Raw genomic sequence first — 25,376 nt, 5'->3', positions numbered from 1 at the left:
TACTTCCACGGAACCACGCCTTTGCCTCTTGTGCGGCCCGGATGCTCTGGATTCCCAAGGGCGTAAGTCAGCTCGTCCCTCTCTCTATCCGGCTGGAATGTTCCCTCGGCCGCTGCTTGTATGGCCTCCTGTAGTCTCTGGGCTGCTCGCTGGATGTTTGGCCCATAGATGCAGTCACCAGTCAATGGGTCCAAGCTTCCCCCGTGACCATAAAACCAGGTCCTTGACCTTTCAGGCCAGTTCATGGTCGCAGGTCGGATGCCTCTGTCAAGCAGATCCTGCTCCATCTTCTCCCATTTGGGTACTGCAAGCTTGTAGCCTCCTTGGCCTAGAGTGTGATGGTACACTTTCTTCGAGGCGTTGTCTTTGGCCTTCTGCACCTTCTGAAGCCCAAGCTCTGAAGACTTGTATTCCACAAATGCATCCCAGTGACCCCTGAGCTTTTCGAGCTCGCCGGTAAATACGGGTGTGGTCCCGGTCTTGATATATTTCTTCGTCAAAATTTTCTTGAATGATCGCAGTTGTTCGGCCATCTTACTCAGGGTCCAGCGCTTGCATATCTCTTCGGATTCAGCTGGAACCGTGAAGTTTTTCTTAAGCTCCCGCCAGCACCATTCTTTTTCTCTTTCGGGTACCGCATCCCGTTCCTCGCTTGGATTGGAAGCTTTCCAGAGCCTAAAGCTGATCGGGATGTGGTCCCTGACAATACATCCGGATTGTCTTATGAATTTTTTGGCGGCAGCTTCTGGAGCGATCGGTTCGCCATCTGGACCAACTTCCGTTATAATGAACCGCCCTTCCAGTTTTTTTGTTGGGCCTCGCTTCGTCTTTTTCTGCTGCGACGATGATCCAGACGGCTATAAAAAAAACATTCATAGTATTCATATAGATTCAGATGAAAATATGATTGTCACTACAAATAAGTATAGTTTTGATATGTACATTAGCACTTTGTTCAGCAGCAGCGTCATCCTGAATAGATGGTGCCTCAATTCCATCACCGGACATATTCAAATATATGTCGGTATTGCTGCCATCATCAGCTTGTTCAGCGACATCTCCTTGACCTTCGCCAATCATATTCAACAGGAACTGTTCGTCTTCCGCGTCTGTGTGTCGCGGGTCCATCGTAACTAAAATATGAATACAAATAAAACCCTTAAAAATTATCTAAATAATCCACTCCAGAAATTTGCGGCTAGGGATAGGCGGAGGGCCGAGGGCCGAAGGCGAAGGGCTCAAAGCCGAGGGCCGGAGGCGCACTGGGGCGAACGCGGAGCCGGGGGGGACGTGGGCTCAGGGCGAGCTATGAGCAGAGACGGAGAGAATGATTCTTTTGCATTGGGGGCTTCCTTGCTAGGCTTTATTGAATTGGGTCCATATATGATACTCTCTCCATGTCAAAATAAGTATAGTTTTTTGCATCCAAATTTTGTCCCACAAAGAATGTAGTTTTAGCTTGTAATGAGATTCATCTAATTAAAGCAATACTAATTATACTCTCTCCATGTCAAAATAAGTATAGTTTTTTTCCTATATGATTTTTTTGTTTGATTTTCTTTCTGGAAGATCACATCTAGATATAAGTGTCACTATCTAATGACTACTTGGCTGCAGGTAATTGTGATGGATGGGGTGCTTCCATCAAGTTTGGCCCTGTCCACATGATATTTTAGGTGGTCCATTTAGTTTGCCACAAAATTCTAAGATCTTTCAATCTATGTGCAGCGCAAGAGAGTCATCGGGGTCTTATGTTCTTATTGACATGTGGTTTTTTATCACTTTTTTGTTAAGTCCAAGCCAAAAGATTCTCAATTTTAATTTGAATCATTTGTTGAGTAGAAATTATAATATCTGTTGTCAAAAAGGAAATTATCATCAATTAAAGGTTAGGGCTCGGTTGTAAGACGTATTTCGATTACCAAACTTTACCAATTTTTTGACCAATAATTAGTCAAATTATATACATATATATTTAGTGCACAAAAGTTACATCACTATATTCATACTCAAATCAAAGGAATTTAATGATGAAGATTCTGTAACTAGCAACTAAGAATATATAATGATGAATTAAGGGTCAAAATCTACCGAGACTTTCTCCTATAACAAAATACAGCCGACATTGATAGAGCAGGCGAAGTGCTAGAGTAGGTAACACTGTCAAGTGACACCATAAGAGTATGAGACAAATTCTAGATGAGGACATCACAGATCGGCATGTGTAGTAAGACAGAAGTATCCACTAGATGAGGACATCACGAACTCCCGATCTGTAAAAGAACAGATCGAAGAATACCCACACAACAGGGCGGTGGCGCGGCGGCGTGCAGTGGAGGCCGCCGACGAGGGCGTGCGCGCGGAGTGGAGGCCAGGGGCGGCGCTCGCAGGGACGACGGCGCTCGGTGACGTGGGCTCGCGCGGCGGGGCTCTGGGCGGCAACGTCGACGGCGGCGGTGCTCGGGGAGCTCGAGCGGTGGGGGGAGCAGGGGAACGGACGGCGCGGGAGGGAGGAAGGGCGAAGGAGGGAGGAAGCTAGGAAATATATGGGGGGGGGCCTTTTGTCCCGGGTGAAGCCACCACCCGGGACAAAATGACCTTTTGTCCCGGGTGGTGGCTTCACCCGGGACAAAAGGCCCCCCCTTTTGTCCCGGGTGAAACCACCACCCGGGACAAAAGGACCTTTTGTCCCGGGTGGTGGCTTCACCCGGGACAAAAGGGGTTTTTGGGCGGGCCGGGAAAATTCCCAGCCCGCGGCCCACCTTTAGTCCCGGGTGGATCTACCACTCGGGACAAAAGGGGCCCGTTTTCCCTCGTTCCCGCCTAATGTTATGTTTGTTTTGGTTGGTACTCTTTTTATCTTGGGCTATCGTATAAAATGTGTTTCCATTTATCTCGTACCCTTGGTATGTTAAGATATTCCAAGATGGTCCCCTAGCCAATAAGAACAGTTGTTCACTTATATCCATGTTATGCATTAGATGCTTCCGCAACCAGCTACAGAAAGTGTTCATGTGCTCACGTGTAATCCATGCCTCAGACTTTTCCGGGAAATTGGAGAGAAGAATTTTCTTGTGTTCCTCGATATATGGGTCAACCAAGGATGATTGTTGAAGAACCGTATAATGCGCTTTCTTGAATGAGAAATCATCTGTGCAGACATAAGATTTCTTTCCTAATGTACCCTTTCCAGTTAGTCTCCCCTCATATCGCGATTCAGGGACTCCAATCAGTTTAAGGTCATCAATAAAGTCAACACAAAAGTCAATGACCTCCTCAGTTCCGTAGGCACTGGCGATGCTTCCTTCTGGACGAGCTCTATTACGAACACATTTCTTGAGTACCCCCATGAACCTTTCGAATGGGAACATGTTGTGTAGAAATACTGGTCCGAGAATATCAATCTCTTTGAGAAGGTGCACTAGAAGATGTGTCATGATGTTGAAGAAAGATGGTGGAAATATCAGCTCAAAGCCAACAAGACATTGCACCACATCGTTTTGCAGCTTTATCAAATTCTCCGGGTCAATTATCTTCTGAGAAACTGCGTTGAGGAAGGCACATATCTTCACGATGGTTAACCGGACGTTATCAGGCAGAATCCCCCGCAGCACAACCGGAAGAAGTTCAGTCATAAGCACATGGCAGTCATGGGACTTGAGATTTGTAAATTTCTTCTCTGCCAAATTTAAGATTCCTTTTATATTGGATGAGTATCCAGATGGAACCTTTATACTGCTCAAGCAGTCAAACATGGTTTCTTTCTCTTCCTTGCTAAGAGTATAGCTGGCAGGACTTAAGTATTGTCGTCCATTATCTCGCTGTTGTGGATGTAAGGCATCTCGTTCTTCCATACGTTGCAATTCTTGACGTGCTTCTACTGTATCTTTTGTCTTTCCGTACACTCCCAAGAATGCTATCAGGTTGACGCAAAAATTCTTCGTGAGGTGCATCACATCAATTGCATGACGAACATCTAAGACTTCCCAATATGGTAGCTCCCAAAATATAGATTTCTTCTTCCACATGGGCGCCATTCCATTTTCGTTCGGAACAGGTTGGCTACCAGATCCCTTTCCAAAAACAACTTCTAGATCTTTTACCATGTTGAAGACGTCTTTACCACTACGGTGCATCGGTTTTGTTCGGTGGTCCGCTTGGCCTTTGAAATGTTTGCCCTTCTTTCGTACCGCATGCCTGATGGGAAGAAACCGACGATGACCCATGTATACAACCTTCTTACAGTGAGTCAACCATATATTATCGGTATCATCTAAACAGTGTGTGCATGCTTTGTATCCCTTGTTCGAATGTCCTGACAAGTTACTAAGAGCAGGCCAGTCATTGATCGTTACGAACAGCAATGCTCGTAGGTTGAAGTTTTCCTGTTTGTATTCATCCCACATCCGTACACCTTCATCGCCCCAGAGCAATAAGAGTTCTTCGACCAATGGTCTTAGGTACACATCAATGTCATTTCCGGGCTGCTTTGGACCCGGGATAAGCACTGGCATCATGATGAACTTTCGTTTCATGCAGAGCCATGGTGGAAGATTGTACAGACAAAGAGTCACAGGCCAAGTGCTATGACCACTGCTCATCTCACCAAAAGGATTCATGCCATCCGTACTCAAACCGAACCTTATGTTTCTCGCATCCAAATCAAATTTAGGGTACGTTCTATCTATTTTTCTCCACTGCGACCCATCAGCGGGGTGTCTCAACATCGAGTCTTTCTTGCGTTCCTCTTTGTGCCATCGCATCAACTTAGCATTATCTTTATTTCTAAACAGACGCTTCAAACGTGGTATTATAGGCAAATACCACATGACCTTCGCAGGAACTCTCTTCCGGGGAGGCTCTCCCTCGACATCTCCAGGATCATCTTTTCTAATCTTGTAACGCAATGCACTGCATACGGGACATGCATCCAAATTCTCGTACTCGCCTCGGTAGAGGATGCAGTCGTTGGGGCATGCATGTATCTTTTGCACTTCCAGTCCAAAAGGTCAAACAAGTTGTTTGGCTTCATACGTTGTGGCAGGCAATTCATTGTCCTTAGGAAGCATTTTTTTAACAAGTTTGAGTAATTCACCAAATCCCTTGTCGGATACACCATTTGTCGCCTTCCATTGCAGCAACTCCAAGGTGGTGCCAAGTTTCTTAAATCCATTTTGACAATCTGGGTACAACAACTTATGGTGGTCCTCTAACAACTTCTGGAACTTCAACCTCTCCGTTTCACTCTCACAGTCTGCCTGCACATTGTGCAATGCTTGCCCCAGATCGTCGCTGGGATCATTTTCTGCTACATCTACTTCGGGCTCTTCCATGGGAATATCGTCATCGAATGCACCGATTCCAGCATTCCCGGGAAAGTGGTCGTCAAAATCTTTTTCTTCATTGTCTTCCATGGTAACCCCCTGTTCTCCGTGCTTCGTCCAACAAACATACTTTTTCATGAAACCATTTGCGAAAATATGGCTGTGTAGGATTCTTGAAGATGAGTAATCCTTGTTATTGTTGCAATGAACACACGGGCAGCACATAAAACCATTCTGCTTGTTTGCCTCAGCCACAGACAAAAAATAATGCAGGCCATCAATGAATTCTTTCGAACGTCGGTCAGCATTGTACATCCATTGCCGGTCCATCTGCATTTTAAATAAATCGATTTGAATTCTTTACACGTATCGAATAAATAAAATATATCAAACCTAAATTAAACTAAATGTAACATAACATGAATAATTAAAAGATATGCAATATCTATCATACATCTTGATTAATTAAAAGGGGTACTTAATCCATTACAGAACTTAACAAAGGAGTACTATACATGAAATTTAAAAATTCGGTCAACAACACATAGGTTTTCAACCGTCCTTGCGTTGGAACGCAGAATGTTCTAACGGATTTCTTGCTGGCGCAGAATAAGATGGCGGAGCTGAAACCTCCGAGTTTGATGGTGACGAACCGTAACGCCGCAATAAATCCTCAAGATCAAACGGAGGTTCCTCGCCCCTTGCCATGCATTCTCTATATTCTTTTTCCAAATAACGGAGCGCTGCCCTATGAAAAGCACTAGGTTTTTTGGACCGACGACCTACTCGAGTTGTGCCCTTCTCTCCAGAAGGACAACGATCACCCCCACCGGTGCCACTCCCTCCAGCTGTTGAAGCCATATTTTACTGAAAAATACCTTTATTTTCCACAAAATTATAAATTCTTACCATTACAAAGCAAAAATTATTTACTATTACAATTACAATGATCAGATTAATAACTCTTGCAAATAACAATGAAATTATATAAAAAAAGACGAAATGTATCATTAATCCTCAAGAAATCTCTAATTAATTGAAAGAAATCTCTATAACTTCTAATTACTTTGACACCCTTCAGTTCCAGGAGTACACTCTTTTCAATATCCAGAAACCCTCTAGAAGAAAAATAAACCTTTATTTCTGAAAATGTATATGTCAGTAACCTCAACCCTGCGGTGATGACACTGCCTTTCGGGGAGACACGGTGCGGTACAAGGATGTCACCAATCGGCTAGTCGCAGCACCAACATTTACGATTAATAGGCACAACACTTGGCACAGGCAGCATGCTCGTTCATATGCTCTCAGTACAACAACGGCATGCTGACTGCGTCAAATGCTGTCTTCTTATCAATCGGAAGTGCTGGTGATGCGACCAACCGATTTGCGACGTCCTTATAGCGCATCGTGTATCCCTGAAAGGTAGTGCCATCACCGTTGGATGGAGATTAACGACGTATACTTGTTTCGAAATAAAGATTTTTTTAGCTTCTAGATGGTTTCAATGTGAGCCTGATTAAATACATCACTAGAGTGTCAAAATAATCCATTCATAATACAAAAAATTCTATAATATACTCATTTCATTAATTCATTCACGAATAAAAAAATCAACTATCCACAATATGGTCATATATACAAGTACATCACATGAAGTATCTACACTCATTCTAAAAATTTCTACTATCCATATACTCATCTAAATCTAAAAGAAAATTACGCCTACATATGCAATCTAGCTAGCAAAATAATGTCCAAGAAATGAGCTAGCTACACATTTTCTCTATTTCTAAAGTATGAAATGAGCTATACAAGCCAAGGAAGAAGAGAAAAACAAGCCCCAAACCTTTAGAGCAGATGGATGGACGGGGAATCAAAGATCTTCACAAATGTGGTGAAGAAATGAGCAAAACTCCTCTATCCCGAGCCAAGAACAGAGAAAACAAGTGAGCTGAATGGCTCGGGCGGGGGGAGAGGGAAGGGGATAAGGGGCGCAAGGCCTTTTGTCCCGGTTGGAGGCACGAACCGGGATAAAAGGGGGGACTTTTGTCCCGGTTGGTGGTTCCAACCGGGACAAAAGGCTACGCGGGCCTTTTGTCCCGGTTGGAACCACCAACCGGGACAAAAGGCTCCCATTTTGTCCCGGTTGGTGTCTCCAACCGGGACAAAAGGCCCCCGTCCCCCCCGCTGGCCCGGCTAGCCGTTGGACCCGGGACAAAAGCCACCTATTGTCCCGGGCCCAAAGGCTGCCGGGACAAATGGCCAGGAACAAAGGCCTGTTTTGTAGTAGTGGTCATGGCTTCATGCATGGGCGATGGACCCATGTTCATCAGTTATTATTAGCTGGTAGCTAGGTACCCACGCCCTGCCTTATTATTATATATATGCCGCCCATTCAACAACTAATTAATAATTAATGCCGTATTATATATATAGTTTACCATATATCCGATCCTGTCATGGTGAATCGGGCGCCAAATAAAAAGCAACATTCAAAGCCTCCTAGAATCAACCAGCAACCACAATCTAGCTAGCTTCGGACGAGAACCATCCACACGATTGACCACATGGCTACTGTGTGTTCAAACCCAAAACCGCCATGTGCAATTATATGGTGCGGTGTTGAACCACATATATGCATGTAACCCTAATTGACTAGGCCTCTGGCCAAAAATACACAGCAGGGAGAGGAGAGACAGAAATTAAAGGGAGGCCAAAGTTCATCTCATGACACTCGAGTCTATCTACTTTTCAGCCCCGGCCCGACTATTCGACACTTTCAATTCATCTCTTATACTACTAAAAGAGGCTAAGGGTAACGTTGTTTGGTCTTTCATCCCTCATTTCGTCTGACGTGTCCTTCGTCCTTTTTTTTTTTGCGCCGACATGTGGGCTCGTTCGTCCACCCCGCCGCCTGCGATCCGTTCTCGTGTCCCCACCCCTGCCGCTGCCTGCGATCCTCTCCCTCAACTACTAAAACCATCCGCTTTTCAACTTCAGTTTGGATCTTAACACTATTTTTGGGTGATGTGGCACCATAGCATAGCTAAAAATATTTTATTTTACATTTTAAAAAATTGGTAAATGTTTTTAGTAAAAACACTTTTGATTTTTCATCAGCAACTATATGGAGTATCATAACCTAACTATATTTTGCAAATCCGATATAAACTGTACAGCTTCAGAAAATAATTTTTAAACTCAGTCTTCGAAGATCTTATAGTGGTAGGCTTGCATGTTCATAGGGATGAGTGTGTGTGCGCATTGTGAGTTTCCAAATTGTACCGTGTAATTAAAAAACTTCTATCCGTAACAATTTCTTTTTGTTATTGAATACTCATACATGCATCTGTCCTATGCCGCCCCCTCATAAATGTTTAAAGACATATATTGGTCTCTCATACTTGGCTCACAGTTTTAGAATTTTTGGAATAGTAAATGATGAAAGTTTTGTCGCACAATGAATTATTAGGAATCAAATGGACTGAACTAAAGTTAATCAACATGCTGAAGATTGTTTATTTTATATACCATCTTTTTTGGTACACTTTATTTCACTTATATAAAAATTTATTGAGATTATAAATATTCATCACTGTAGATGGGGTGTATTATAGTTTCTCAATCAAGCCACTTATGAAAAATGTAAAATTCAAATATCAATCCAAACTGTTGGGCACATCAACACCATGTTACTCAATACCATTCTAAATGTGAGCACGAAGAGTTTTAGAAGTTGAATGTTGAAAATTAAACGGTTTCATGGTCGAGGTCAAAAACTAAATTTATCCCTTAGCTGAGTGTTGTAAAATATATCTTATTTTGGAAGAAGAAAAAATGAACGGGATGGTAGAAATCAAAGGGCCGGCTCTGTTCTCTGGAGCAGCAGGTTCAAAGCCCAAGATTCTGGAAAAAAGGGCGTTTTTTTATATTTTTCAAAATTGTTTTTTACAGAAATATATTTTCGGTTTCATAATTTATAGTTTTGTACCCCTACTGCCCGGCTGCGGGGCGGCCGCCCCTCTGCCGCCCTGCTGCCGGGCGGTAGGGACCTGAATGAAAATAAAATTTATTTTTAATCGCATTTTGGCCCCTGGGGGGAGGCCGCCGCCCAGTGGCGGGGCGGTAGGCCAGGCAGCCGCCCGGCAGGGGGCGGCAGGCCCCTCCTCCCAAGTTAAACCTTGAACGTCATTGCGGCAGTGCGGCATTAGATGTGGTTTTAGATATTTTGGATAGAAATAAAAACCGTTAGTAAAGTAGATGAATATGAAAAGTATAACTTAGCAATTCATACACATACGCAACTGAGAACGAAATAGGTGATGCAAAAGAACGAAATAAGTATAACATGACGACATGTTCATAACAAAAATACAGAAACAACTAGAAGCACCTCCTAACCACCCCGGCCATGTCGACCTCTTTTACGTTGTGCGTGGACGTGGTCTGTAGGGTATGTGTGTCGGTCTGGAGGCCTTACGTCTCTACCTGGACGTCCGGTGGCCACAGGTGTCTGGAAGGTAGGATCGGCCTGCTGGTTAGGTGTAGAAAATAAACCGACTCCAGTCTTCGAAGTTCGCCTCCAAGGTATCTTGTGTGGCCCCTATGCAGTAGCAATTAAGATATCTTAATCATCGTCTTATAAGTCATCTATTTGGGTACATATTCATCATACGTATCTGTTGGTGGTGGATACGAAGAAGGACCCATATCAGGAAGCTGGTGGTGCGATCCTGTAAACCGTTCAAATTATTTAAAATATTCATAGAAATAAGAAGAATATGATAAATTCGGGTTACGGATTATGTATTTACCTTGCGTTCCTTCTGCTGTCGCCATAGGGTAATACGAAGAAGGTCCCGCATCATATAAGTGTTGCGATCCTATATGTAAATGCAAAAGGAATTAGATTTCATACCAAAATTAATTGAAATTAAGATATGGACTATATGTTTACCGAAATGTCGTGGTGGTGCCTGTGTTGGTTGAAATGACATCCCTGCAGCTGGTGCCATGGTACCAAACTGGGTCCCTCCGTGAAGTTGATAATGTGGGTGTCCATCACCTGTATGGACTGAGAATTAATTGTTGTTATCAAAGTAGGAAGTCAGTAAGTATCCTCACGTACCTAGATAATGCTGCTGAGACCAATAAGGTGCTGGGGAAGGCTGCTGCTGTGTGGGACCACAAGGAAACGAGGTCGAGGCTTGAGACGAACCGTAGGAGTCCTCGTACGATGTCCGGCTACCAAAGGCTTCAAGCATGAAATGGACTCTTTGTGAAACTCGGGTCCAGGCCGACTCTTGCTCATTCCTATCCATCATAGATCCCGCTCGAATCCTCATCAAATTCGCCCTGGCATCTACGTCCATCAACCTGCACATTTCAAACTGCATGCAAGAAAAAGAAAGACATTAACACTCTAATCCAAAGTATTTGAAAAGCGATGATAACTTTGACTCACCGCCCCAGCTAATGCCTCATCCCTATGTCGTGCATAGCCATCATGTGGGGTCGCAACGTGCGGCTGTGGATGCATGTCAGCATATAGCAAGCGGCAACGAGTCTTAGGCTGGTACCAGCTCAGGTACACCCTGTACGAAGCCTCCGTGTGTGCAGGGGTCGGAAGCGCCACGTTCTCCTCTGCCTGGTCCCAGCCATCGACCCAAGGCTGCACCCTTGTCACCCACATGTTCGAGAAGGGTTGACCAGCCATCGACAAACTAAATATTGAATAGTTAAAGCAGCAATGCATTATCACTGAAATGACATATGAATCGTTACCTGTGGTCATGACGTTGGACACGATCCAATGCTGACAGCACAGGATACAACTGTCTTTGACCGAACTGCCTCCTGACTCTGTCCGGGCAGTGGACCTCAATGTAAACTTTTTACACCAACACTGTAGTTGTCATCCAAAGGCCCTGGTCCTGAGAGCAAACCGAAGAGAGTAGCAGAATCGGTCCTCGGTGGCCTTGGTCCAAACGTAGTACGAGTAGCAGTCATTTGCTATCCTCTCGTACGACCAAAGCTGTAGCAGAATCGGACACCCTGTAAGAATTGCATTGTGCTTATTTTGCACCGATGCCTTGCAGAGGCCACGGTACGTGGCTGCAAGTACCACCGAATCCCAACTGTATTGAGGCATTTCCTCCACAGCTGCCTTTGCGATCTCCTGTGCGTAAGGCACAAGCACCCTATTCACATAGGCCACAAGCACCCTATTCACATAGGCCCCGTGTGAGTTGTTGAACATTATGTATCCAAACAACCACAACAGGTATGCCTCAAGGGATCGAGTGACGCTATCCTCATCAGCATCATGTGCCAAATTGTCGGACTGCATAGAAAAGATGAACATTTATGAGTACAAGATCAATTATAAAATAAAATCATAACTGCACTAGTCAAAAGCATAACTCTAACATTACTCATAACAAAACGAGGTATGTACCTGGAACTGCAGAATCCATGACTTGGCAGGCCCTGCTGCTTTTGGGTGCTCCTCTACATCAATCGCGATGTCAATATTTGCAAAATGATCTTCTAGATCGTCCAACCACATATACGGGACAATGCGAGGCCCTACGGCATCCCCACTGATAGGAAGACCCAGCAGCATCGCAATGTCCTGTAGGGTTGGTGACATCTCCCCACAAGTGAGGTGGAAGGTGTGTGTCTCAGGCCTCCATCTATCAACCAGAGCCGTCAGTAGGGACCTGTCCAGCTTTGACAAACCACTCAGCAAGATGGCCTATAATAAGAAGACCAGCCTCACTCAACCTGAAAAGTAGAACGATCAAAGGTAAGTACATTATGTAGGAAACATATACGAAACAAACGTATTCTCAGAAACATAATCCGACGACATATCACCTTGGCACCCATCGTGGGTCAACAGGAATCAACTCCGCTGGTGGACGTGAACGCAACACGTTAAGTTTCACGCGCTGAACCACTGCAAGGAAGGACCGGTGCGACGAGTCTATGACTCGGTCAAGTAGATCTGGCGTATCTTCGGCCATACCTAACACAAAAAAATATAAGTTTTTTGTATTTTCTACAATTTATCTGAAATTTTCATAAACTTTTCTAGCATTTCCTACAATTTTTGTACAATAATTTTTTATAAATAAATTTTTCTAACATTTTCTACATTTTTTGCATTTTCTATAATTTATCTGAATTTTTCATATACTTTTCTAGCATTTTCTACAACATTTTTAAAAAAAACTCTCGCATTAAACAACTAATCAATACCACAAAAATGGTTGGTAAACCTAAATGGTTTTTCTAAAAACTAATCCTAATTCTACATAAATTATAATAAAAAACAATACCTAAATTGCTAAAATATCATTACTGTTGCATACACTAATTATAAAATTAAACATACAAAAAATTTAAAATAAGAAAGTTGAGAAATATTTATTACCTGCGGTTCGGATCCAAAATCCGGCAGGGCTTCGCCGCTGCAACTCCCTCCCTCACCTCTCCTCTCTCCCTCCCCCTCTCTGGATGTCGTGAGAAGCAAATGAGGGGGGAGGGGGGAGCTCAGCCTTTTATATAGAGGGGGGGCCTGCCACCCCCCTGCCGGGCGGCTGCCTGGCCTACCGCCCCACCACCGGGCGGCCGCCCGGCTGCCGGGCGGCGGCCTCCCCCTAGAGGTCAAAATACGATTAAAAATAAATTTTATTTACATTCAGGTCCCTACCGCCCGGTAGTAGGGCGACAGGGGGCCGGCCGCCCCGCAGCCGAGCGGTAGGGGTACAAAACTGTAAATTATGGAACCGAAAATATATTTCTGTAAAAAATAATTTTGAAAAATAAAAAAAATAAAAAAAACGCAAAAAAGGCCCAGATGACTAACTTAGATTGGACAGGGCCCAAATTAATTCATTGATGATGGGCTAAAAGGGAATTTTCTGAAGTTTTTTTTTGAAAGACCAATTTTTTGAAGTTTAGCTAGACCAAATTAATTTCTTGATGGGGATTTGCCAACTCAGTCTTCGAAGATGCTCATAGGGGTAGGGTTTGCGTACGTGTGTTCATAGGGATGTGAGTGTGCGTGCGTTGTGAGTGTCTGAGTTGTACTGTGTAATCTTAAAAAAAACTAGACCATAGAAAAGAAGAAGAACTGTTCTCTAGATCCTGAAGTCCTGAAGCAACTTGACAAGCAAGGTCTCAGTGTCCGTCCATCCTCCATCTTGTGCCTTGAGCCAGTCTCCATCCGCGCGGTGAGCTCTGTTTGGATGCGCTTGAAACATGCATAGCCGGCTCGGGGAATGACCATGGCCGTCGCCGGCTGCTGCGACCAGGTTCGCGGCGGTACGTGCAAGCATGAGCAGGGTTCACCTAACCGGTGGGAACCGGTCTGGTTTGACTGGTTACCGGTCAAATCGGTCCGGTCCGGTTCCGATTTGGGCTGGTAAAAACCGGCCCAAATTCAAATTTTAAATTTAAATTCAAAAAATGAAAAATTTCCAAAAAATTTCTAAAAATACTTCAAGGTGCGACGAATCTAATGGTGTCAAATTTTCTAAAAAATTCTTTCATTTAGTATAATTTGCGGGGATTTGAAGTTAAACAAAAAAAATGTGCTTACAAAAGTATACAAATACAATGTAAAAGTAGTACAAAAGAAGGTTGGAGGGTTCATTTAGACTAAAATATGTTATACAAACATTTATTTAGTATATTTTGCGGTCATTTGAATTTAAACCAAAAAAAATAAAAATTTGAATTTTACCGGTTACGAGTCAAACCGACCAGTAAACCGGTCAAACCGGCCGGTATACCGATCTAACCGGCCGGTATACCGGTACGAACTGGTTGAACTGCACCATTTGAATTCAAATTTGAATTCCACCGGTTCCGACCGGTACCCGGCCAAACCGGACCGGTATACCGGTACCGAGGCCGGCGGTTACCGAACACCGGTCGGATATTAAAACCCTGAGCATGAGAAGCAAGGGAGAAGGTTCCGGGCCCAACTGTGCCTACGGCGCCGACGGACGGACGTCACAGTTAAACCAGGCGTCCAGACCTAAGATCCAATGGCTGAGATTCGTTGGCGACGTGTGTCTATTTCTTACTCGAGTGGTTTGGAGATTTGGCTCCCACGTGTGATTTAAGCACCCAAATCACTCAAAAATACAATAGCAGAAAATTGAGTGAAACAAAGGATGTTGTCACCCAAAAATTGTATACGTCCGATCAATAACAAACAAACCAGAAAAAGTAAAAAAAATAATGGAGAATATAAACAAATTTAAAGACAAAGTAATAACCCAAAAAACCAAACCCAAATTTTTTTTACAGAAAACAAATAAAGCATAATAACAGAGAATAGGCAAACTAATAACCCATAAAACAAATTGCATGACAAACTAATAACCCAAAAAAATTACAGAAAACAAATAAATCATAATAACAGAAAATAGGCAAACTAATAACTCACAAAACAAATTTCATGACAAACTAATAATCAAGAAAAAAAATTTGGGATGCATTTGAAACAAATAGAGCATAATAACAAATCTTCAAAAAAAAAATCAAAATAACAGATCTAACTGCAACGTAGAGGTATAATAACATATGAAGTATGAATCAGGGCAAAATATAGAAAAACTACAACGAACAGGGGGATGACTGAAATCTGCAAGAAAATCACAACAGTCAGAAACAAAAGGGAATCAAATGGACGCTAGCAACTAACAATTCGCAATGAAATAAGCCAAATCTGCAGGCACCTCAGCGCCACCTCGTCCTCGGCCTCCGCCTCGGTGGCCGGACGCGGGGCCTCTGACGCACGCTGCCTGTGGTCGCTGCCGTCGTGCGCGCTCCATCTTAGAGCCAGAAAGGAATTTGGGGAGAAACGATCTAGGCAGACAGCACCAGCTACAACCGGGGCGCCTCGGTGCTCGCAACGGACGATTGATCCTCCAAGGGATTCAATCTCGGCGCCCGGAATGGTAAAATCACAGGAGGATTGGCAACGGGAAAAGATCCCCAAATGGAGAGAGAGAGAGAGATCACTGCCTGGGGATACGATCTGGTCTGATCGTCGTAGTACGTGCTGGAAGCAATGTTTTAAATAGCGGGCTATGCCATTTAGCGGCAATGATCCTAAAATGCTGATAGCGGAAGCTATAGCCAGATATAGCGGGCTATAGCCGGCTATAGCGGACTATTTCTCCTAGCGGTAGCTCTCCAAAAAGGCTATAGCGGAAGATAGCGGCAGTTATAGCCGGCTATTTAAAACCTTGGCTGGAAGGCAGATCACATGCTAGCAGCGGATTTGGAGCCTTGTTCTACCTGAACATTTCGCGCGGGCCGGCCGCCGCAGAAGCATTCATCTGGGAGAGAGAGAGGCAAATCACCGCAAGGCCAAAATCACCGCACGCCTAATTCAAACCAGAAAACAACCAAGCGCGCCGCGAGATTACTGTAGAAGTTAACGGAGAGAATGACCAAAACAGGAAATAAAACGGAATTAAATACAGGAGCACAAACAGATGGAGGATGAAGAGTGCAAGCAACCAAACAAAATGGTGGAAATCAAAAAGTGAAGGAAAGAAATCGGGATGAACCCTAGAATCGCCTCACCTGTACAAGAGGAAAGGGGAAAAGCAAAACGAGTTGAGAGAGAGAAGCTCTGGATAAGAAGCGGTAGAAAAGCGGCGGGTGCGTGCAAAATAAAAAAAGATGACCCCACAGGTCAGACAAAGCGGAGTGTGGGGAGGAACAAAGACATCACAAAGAAGATGGAAGAAATCGGACGGACAAAAATTCGAGTGAGAGACAGACCAGAATCGGACCAGAATCGCACGGGTGAACCATAGCTTTTCCGAAGAGAAAAGATGGGCTGAAAGAGGAATTTCTCAAGTTCATTCACCTTAGAAAAGAAGAAGAATTGTTATTGGTTTCATAGTTGGGAAAAGAAAATAATTAACTTTTTGAGTATGATTATATTTCTGGGCCCTTTTGTTCATAATAAGAGATCCAGTGCGCCTAGAGGGACGATATATGTGTATGTACAAGTTGTTGAGAACTAAATGTGGTTACACTAACCGACAGGCCAGGCTAATAAAACTTCCTTCCTTTTCATTTTCCTATATATAAAAAAGGGAATCTGAACCACGCTTCCTGATCCAAAAGAAATCGCTCGACTAACATTTTGTTGGTTGAAGCAGCATGACAGATAGAAAGCATGCATTGCAACCAAAAATGGAGTGTAGTGGCTTGTAAGTAAGTACAGGCATTCAGTATCTTGTGCATTGCTGCAACGTATCTATCCACCAACACCAAGCGCGTGAAGAATGGGCCACAGCCTCTCACCCTCACACCAAGCGACCAATTACTCTAAGTTAAAATCCGATATATTAATAGAGAGGAAATAATTAAATCATCAGTAGTTGTGAATATATGATAATATACTAGTTTATTACCTTGATTTTCATTATTACATTACATCACTGTGTCATCAAGCATTTGAACCACAAAGCAAAGAAAGAAAAAAGATCCAAAAGAAACTGCAGAAATTAAATAAAGGCACTCAGTCTACATATACATTAGTTACAACATATATATTGGCAACAGCAGCAGTTACTGACAGCCAGAGTCAAAGCAAAATAACTTTTTAGAACGTATTGATAGTACTGATCATGTATGTATGTATGTATATGTATTAACCAATGCAAGCAACGAATAATCGAATAGACCAATGCAATGCAATGCAAATGAAGAAAACAACGGAAGCAGCAGCAGCAGCAGCAAAAGAGCTCGATGATGATGCATGGTGGTTATCTTAATTAGCTAGTTGACGAGGTAGCATTTGTTCCTGATCTCGCCCTGCGCTCCGGTGAGCACGCCGATGGTGGACATCTTGACCATGGAGTCGGCGAAGTCACGGAAGAACTCGCCGGCGAAGAGGCCGGTGGCCTGGCGCTGGACGTAGGCCCTGGTGGCCGGGTGGGTGAGCAGCGCGGCGTCCGAGTGGAACAGCCCCCGGCGCTTGGCCACCAGGCGGTAGTAGCTGGCGTCGAAGCTGAGGAAGCTGCCGGGGTCCATCTCGTTGAGCGTGGTGTTGTCGGCGAGGCTCCGGCACCGGGACCTCAGGCGGGCCAGGTAGGCGGCGTCCAGCGCCGGGTCGACGTCGGCGAGGTTGTTGGCGCCGGTGAAGTTGTAGAGGCGGTCGCTGAAGAGGTTGCAGTGCGCGGTGCCGAGGGTGTGGCCGCCGGAGAGCACGACGAGGTCCTTGACGTCGAGGCCCTTGGCGGCGAACATCCGGACGAGGGTGGTGAAGTTGGCGGTGGGCGCCGGCAGCTGCTTGGTCTCGTTGGCGACGGAGACGCGGCCGTCGCGGCGGCCGAGGGCGACGGGCCAGGAGGGCCCGCTGGCGAGCACGACGGCGTCGCGCGCCATGAGCGCGAGGATGTCGGCGCAGGAGACGGTGCCCGGGCAGGCCTGCTCGAGGCGGTCCTTGACCCGCTGCACGGAGCCGAAGCCGCGCAGGGTGAGGTTGGGCTTGGCGTCCTTCTCCGCCGTGCTGGTGGGCGTCGAGTCCAGCAGCACGGAGGCGTCGCAACCCCGGACGAAGCAGTCGTGGAAGTGGAGGCGGAGCAGCGGCCCGGCCAGCGACGGCGCCGCCGTCAGGATCTCCACCATCTCCTCCTTGACGATCTGCTCCACCTGCGGGCAGCTGCTGCTGTAGAAATCCATCTGCAGCCCAGCAGCCATGGCGCCGGAAGCGGCCGCCGAGATGAAGACGAGCGCAGCAATGCCCATGGTCATCGACGTGCTGCTGCTGATGAGAGGCCTGCTAGACGCCATGGTTGATTGTTCTTTGTTGATAACTAGCAGCTATAGGCGCCTGGATGCAGCTAGTAGCAGGGCAGAAGAAGAGGTTGTGGGGGATGGAGAGGACAGTATGCGGGTTGTCACTGCTTATATAGCTTCCACGACGTACATCTGCACGGCAGCATTTGCACTGTCGACGTCCCTGATTATATGTATTAATTATTACTTAATAATGTAATTAAACATAAGGTGACATGCATCATTTTATTCTTCTTGTTCAATTCATCAGAAGAGAAATAAAGCTTTATTTGTCTTTGTGCAATGCACATAAAATTAGTCCCAGCCTCTTAAATTGAAACGTTGCTTTTGGTACTAGCAAAGCTTAGCTAGCATTCCTCAAGCTGCACGCATGCATGCAGCTGGTAATAATATAATATAACTGGCTGGCTTGTAGCTTGTTGCAGTACTGTCACGTTGTCATGTGTGGCCTTTATTAGTTCTTGTGGACAAATATGCATGATAACATAAATCTTAGGAAGAAGCTACACGTACGTACCTCTATCTCTGCCTACCATGGCCCTCAACAGAAGTTGTTCAGTCCTATACACTACTAGCTAGCTACACGTGGGATCGGATTCAGCGCTAGCGCTGTACTTGCAATGTTTGGGCTGAATTAGAATTTGTTTGGAGTTTTTGCATTGGTCATCTGAACTGAATGAACGAATAATCCAGGCAACACATGTACATCCACTGCTGGCTGGAGGTAGCAGAAGAAGCAGCAGCAGCAGGTGGATGGGCATGTGGTGTGTTGGTTTGAGGAGGAACAAAGGCAAATATAATGGTGGATTACTGGTCCCAGGTAACCTACTACTTCCGATCCTTGAGCTAGCTGGGCCGCATGCACGCTAGCTACTGGGTACTGACTCTCTCTAAGCTAGGTCTGCTGGCTCATCCCAATCATCAGTCACTGATCGATATATGCATGGTTAATGAGTTGATGCATGTAATAGTGATCGGGTGCTCTAGCCTAAGAGGGGAGGAGATGAATTAGGCACTTTTAAAATCTTAATCTATGGCTCTAACTAGTTTGCACAAAACTTAAGCTAAAACAAGCTATATAGATGTGCAACTACGGTTCACCTTAGTGTGAAATACTCATCCCAAAAAAGTTTTATAACCTATAGCCAATTCTACCAAGATACTACACTAAGAAAGTAAAGACACACAAGTTGCATTATGAAATGCGGAAGCTTAAAGAGAGGGATGAGGGGAAGCGAATTCTCGACACGAGGATTTATCCCGTGGTTCGGATTGCCACAAAGACGCCTCTACGTCCACGTTGTTGAAGCACTCACGAAGATTATCGCTTCCTGGCAATCAAGTCTCTTCCGTGAACACAATCACGGTCAATTTGATCCTGATCTTAACTAAGGGAGATTGCCCACGAAGGAGGGGTCTCCGTCCCCCGCACAATGTTGTCGACGCCGCTCCACACCAAGCCGGAGGGTCGTTGACGTGCCGGCGAGCCACCAATGCTCCAAGGAGGCCGGCGCAACGAGATACAAGTTTTGGTTCACTCTAGAACCACATCACAAGGATCGAAACCTTGCTTGATCACTCATTCAAGAGCTAACCTAGCACTAACACTCACAAAGCTTGTGCTAAGGACTAAGGATTTGATCTCTATGCTCTTAGATGGCTTGGAGGTGTTTTTGGATATGTGTGTGATGTCTTGAGACTCCAGCAAACTCAAAATGGCCGGGGTGAGGCGTATATATAGGCCAACAAGTCTTGTAGCCGTTGCTCCAACGGTCAGCAGAAAACAGCATACCATCGGATGAACCGATGCCTCTGCATGGGGTGGCGTCGGTTCATCCGGTCACTCTCAAATCTGAAGTAGACGTTGATCTTCTGACGCACTGCCTGCAGCACCATCGGTTTAACCGATGACTGGGTGTCGGTTAAACTAGTCACTCACAGCACTCAACTTGCTATTGGACCTCTTTCTCTCCTGCTGACGTCATTACACCGGTGCTATGCTCCGATGCACCACCGGTTCAACCGGTGCCGAAGGCGTGACTTCTGCGCGCTTGACATCGTCTCTGGAACATAGTACATGAAATGCCCGATGCCTCTCTTGACACCGTCGGTTCATCCGGTGCTTCACTTCTTTCTTCACTTGATCTACAGAGGCGCACAGACTTGTGCCAAAGCCAAGGCATCGGATCTTCCGACAACCATCGGATGTACCGATACTATAGGCATCGATTTTTCCGGTGCTACTGATTTCAGTAGAACTCGTCCAATTCAGCGTTTCTTTGAGTTCTTTCTTCGTATTTTGTTTTGTATGGCCTTTTTACTTCATCCCTGGGATCTAGAAATGTCCACTCAACAAAACCATTAGTCCCATTGATTGCGTTGTCATTCGATCACCAAAATCACTCGAAATGACATAAATGGTGCCATGTTCGTTACAATCTCCCCTTTTTGGTGATTGATGACAACACAATCAAAGTAAGCATAAAATTTGCAAGAATTGACAAATTTAACCACTTACACTCGCTTGAATGTTTACCACCATCTAATGATGGTTTGGCCTCCCTAAAACCATGATTCCCCCCTTTGATCCTCTCCTTATCTTACTACTCCTTCCTCATAAGTTGACTTGATTCACTTATGCATTTCTCCTCCTTTAAGATATACTTCTCCTCCTTGAGAAAATACCTTACTTTGATCCATATTTCTCCCCCTTTAGAATCAAATCACCTAAAAAGTCTTGCACCTAAAAAGATCTTGCAAAATAATATAGCTCAAGAGAAGGTTAGTAGCCTAGGGAGTTAGTTCCATGACTTATGATCTAATTGTATGATATCAATGAAGATAACAATTGAAAATTTTATTACGGTGGATCACAAAATCATGAAATTAGCATGACATGAGCTAAACTTTTCATAAGTATGTGCACAAAATGATAATGTGAAAATCAAGTGCACAACTAAATATTATAACTAGAAAGCTTAGATCATATCATGCACGGAGGTAGCTCTAAAAAAATAAGAAATTGACAATGATACTAATTAAATGAATTTAGAACCTTGCATACCTCCGGGGGTGCAACTTTGGTTACTTTGTATGTACCAATTGAAAGTGACTTGCAACAATTGAAGTCTTTAAAAGATGAGCACTTGGTACACCAAGGTTAACCAAATATATGAGCACATAGTTTATGAACTTAGATATGAGTATTTAAATTCAATAGAACATGTCTCAATATGTATGAAAGCACAATTTATCTAATCACTCTTATAGAGTTGTTTGTTCACATTGATTGTGAATAACATTCTCTTAGAGTGTTAACTCCGTAGTGAGACTACAAAAGATAAACTTGCAAATATGTTAGTCTCAAAATCACAAACCATAGGATGAACTCCCCCTAAATGTGTGCATTTAGTGTTTGAATCATCAAGCAAATGTATGCACATTGATTTTGACACAATTGGGAAGTTTACCATATAGCTTGTGTTCATGGTACATATATGAAATACATATCTCATGAGATCCATGTACCATGAAGGGTAATCTTGTGTAGCTTTCTACACACTTGTCAAACCATGTAGGTTGCTCATGGGTTAGAATTATGACACAAGCAATCCACCATATATAACACTAGGAGATGCAGGACATGCAAATATCCTAGCAAGAGCAATGGAGCTACATGATGCTTGAATTGAAATCTAGCTATCATTACCTTATGGGGGACTTGGGCAACAAATGTTCAAGTTATGAGCTTAGCTTGTTTTGACTTGAACCTTCACTTCAACTTGTAAGCTAAGCCTCCAAATCTCCCGAAGTCATTTTTGGGCTTCAAGTCTCCTTTGGAACCCACACCATTTGAGGCCTCTTCATATTGGTGATGATGTCCTTGGGCACCCAAATGGAGTGATTCCAACTTATTTCCTTCTTCCCAATTTTATGAGCAAGCACCTTGCCATTTGTCTTCTTTTTGATTACATAAGAGGTGCTATTGTTTTTGTTCCTCCGATTGGGCTTGGTGTAGATGAGAGAACTCTTGATTGTGAGCTTCTTTTTGTTCTTCTCATCCGGAAGCTTCTTCCTTGGTTGAGGACACTTGTTGGACTTGTGGCATTCTTTGTGGCACTTTGAGCAAGTCACGGTAGACCCCTTCTAAAGTTTCTTCACTATGTCTTCATGGTTATCTTGAGAATGTTGGATATTGCTCTCTAAGTCTTTGCCCTTCAATCTATACAAGTCCTTCATGAGTTTTTCCACTTCTTGCTTGAGCTCATCATTCTCCTTGGCAATGAGATCATCATATGATTCTAAAATAACATTCTCATTGCATTTCTCATTGCAAGGGTTAGAGCAAGATTCATCAATTAAATCAATGCAAGAAGTTGAAGCATATATCCTAGAGATTGAAATTACACAAGGGATAGTTTGCTTCAATTCCAAAGAGTCATTAGTATCATTAATGCTCTCAAATTTTAATTTTAGCTCTTTATGCTACTTGCTAAGCAATTTGAATTTGCACATCAAATCTTTAAAATTTATAGCAAGAGAAGCATTTAGATCATTGAGAGCATTAAGGTTTTTAATTTCTTTTGATTGCTTCTTAATGACTCTTTGGTGCTCATGAACAAGGTCAAAAAGTTCATCAATTGAAGGAGAGTCGGAGTCATCATCACTTACATCGCTATCCATACCTTTGGCCATAAAGAAAGTGTTGGATGATGATCTCATGTGGGTGGTGAATTGTTTGTTTGATTCATCACTTGAACTCGTGCTTGATTCTTTACTACCGCTTACCCATTCACAAAATATGGCAAATGATTCATGCTTGGGCTTCTTCTCCTTCTTTTTCTTATTCTTCTTGAACTTCTTCTCAACCTTCATGAGTTGATGGTGAGGCCCATCTTTGAGGAAAACTATATACCCCATTGAGTTGATTTTCTTCAAGCATTTGTTCATCTTCTTTACTTGCTTGTAGAGGTTGGGGTGCATTGTCTCTTTATCATCACTTGAGGAGCTTCTTGCATCTTCTTCTTCCTCATTACTGGAGCTATCTTTGATGGCCATCTTCTTCAACTTCTTGAGTTGCTTGCATGCAAGTGCACTATATATTGGTGAAGAAGATGACGCTTTTGTCTTGATGTCATTGCGTAGCTCATGGGCGATCATCTTGTTGAGGACTTGATTTGGTGTCAATGTGTCGAGCTCTTTCTCATATAGAATTGTGGTCACCAAATCATAGTCCGGCCTTCAGAGTGAGTGAAGGATCTTGCGAATGAGTTTCAAATCTTCAATTTGCTTCACACCTAAGGAATTAATCTCATTCACAAGGGTATTCAATCGTGAGTACATAGATCCGGCATTCTCATTATCAAGTTTCTTAAAGCTATTAAGCTTATCAATGAGAACATGATATCTTTCATTGGCAACATCCTCAGTGCCCTCATGGTTCTCAATGATAGTCTTCTATAGCTCTTTAGCATTTTCACAAGAATAAACACGATTGAACAAATTATCACAAAGAGAAGACAAGATTATGTATTTAGCGGTGACATCATGTCGCTTCTCTTGTTGATCATTATTTTTTACCCCTTCACTCACAACTCTCCAAACATTTAGCCCGGTTGCTTGGAGATGGGCTTGCATTAAGACCTTTCATCATTGGAAGCCCGTGTCGTCGAACCGTGGAGCCGGTCTAAAAGGATCCATCCTTTCCCCCTAAGAGCTAACTCACTAGGCGGTGAAGCCTACCGACCTAATGAGCCGGTAAACACAAATTTGCAAATGGAATTGACTTTCTTTGTGAGAGAAGTGAGTCCCGGCTCTGATACCAATTGATAGTGATCGGGTGCTCTAGCCTAAGAGGGGGAGGGGGTGAATTAGGTACTCTTAAAACCTTAACCTATGGCTCCAACTAGTTTGCACAAAACTTAAGCTAAAATAAACTATCTAGATGTGCAACTATGATTCACCTTAGTGTGAAACCCTCATCCCAAAAGAGTTTTGCAACCTATAGCCAATCGTAGCAAGATACTACACTAAGAAAGTAAAGGCACACAAGTTGCAATATGAAATGCGGAAGTTTAAAGAGAGAGATGAGAGGAAGCGAACTCTCGACACGAGGATTTATCACGTGGTTCGAATTGCCACAAAGGTGCCCCTACGTCCACATTGTTGAAGCACTCACGAAGAGTATCGCTTCCCAGCAATCAAGTCTCTTCCGTGAACACAATCACGGTCACCTTGGTCATGATCTTCACTAAGGGAGATTGCCCACGAAGGAGGGGTCTCTGTCCCCCGCACAATGTTGTCGATGCCGCTCCACACCAAGCCGGAGGGTCGTTGACGTGCCGGCGAGCCCCCAATGCTCCAAGGAGGCCGGCACACCGAGATACAAGTTTTGGTTCACTCCAGAACCACAGCACAAAGATCGAAACCTTGCTTGATCACTCACTCAAGAGCTAACCTAGCACTAGCACTTACAAAGCTTGTGCTAAGGACTAAGGATTTGATCTCTATGCTCTTGGATGGCTTGGAGGTGTTCTTGGATGTGTGTGTGATGTCTTGAGACTCCAGCAAACTCAAAATGGACGGGGTGAGGCGTATATATAGGCCACCAAGTCTTGTAGCCGTTGCTCCAACGGTCAGCAGAAAACAGCATACCATCGGATGAACCGATGCCTCTGCATGGGGGTGGCATCGGTTCATCCGGTCACTCTCAGAACTGAAGTAGCCATTGAGCTTCTGACGCACTGCCTTCAGCACCATCGGTTTAACCGATGACTGGGTGTCGGTTAAACCGGTCTCTCACAGCACTCAACTAGCCGTTGGACCTCTTTCTCTCCTGCTGACGTCATTACACCGGTGCTGAAGGCGTGGCTCCTGCGTGCTTGACATGGTCTCTGGAACATAGTACATTGAATGCACCGATGCCTCTCTTGACACCGTCGGTTCATCCGGTGCTTCACTTCTTTCTTCACTTAATCTCCAGAGGCGCATAGACTTGTGCCAAAGCCAGGGTGTCGGATCTTCCGACAACCATCGGATGCACCGATGCTATAGGCATCGGTTCTTTCGGTGCTACTGATTTTAGTAGAACTCGTCCAATTCAGTGTTTCTTTGAGTTATTTCTTCGTGTTTTGCTTTGTATGGCATTTTTACTTCATCCCTGGGATCTAGAAATGTTTACTCAACAAAACCATTAGTCCCATTGAT

The 25,376-nt window shown here is 44.2% G+C and overlaps 2 protein-coding genes across 2 annotated transcripts; both read right to left on the bottom strand.

Annotated features, from left to right (window-relative positions):
* Positions 1-10,284: 10,284 nt before the first annotated feature.
* LOC120695815 lies at positions 10,285-11,058 on the bottom strand. Its single transcript, XM_039979050.1, has 2 exons — positions 10,792-11,058; positions 10,285-10,717 (listed from the first exon to the last, which is right to left on the bottom strand). The coding sequence occupies exons 1-2, from the start codon at positions 11,041-11,043 to the stop codon at positions 10,448-10,450; spliced, it is 522 nt and encodes a 173-aa protein (XP_039834984.1). The 5' UTR covers positions 11,044-11,058; the 3' UTR covers positions 10,285-10,447.
* A 5,689-nt stretch (positions 11,059-16,747) lies between these two features.
* LOC120659853 (peroxidase 1-like) lies at positions 16,748-18,271 on the bottom strand. The gene has a single exon (XM_039938112.1). It carries the CDS (start codon positions 18,162-18,164, stop codon positions 17,148-17,150), a length of 1,017 nt encoding a protein of 338 aa, XP_039794046.1. The 5' UTR covers positions 18,165-18,271; the 3' UTR covers positions 16,748-17,147.
* Positions 18,272-25,376: the final 7,105 nt, after the last annotated feature.

The sequence above is a fragment of the Panicum virgatum genome, chromosome 2K (genome assembly GCF_016808335.1).
Source record: "Panicum virgatum strain AP13 chromosome 2K, P.virgatum_v5, whole genome shotgun sequence".
Lineage (NCBI taxonomy): Eukaryota > Viridiplantae > Streptophyta > Magnoliopsida > Poales > Poaceae > Panicum > Panicum virgatum.
This window is presented reverse-complemented; position numbering and strand designations above follow the sequence as displayed.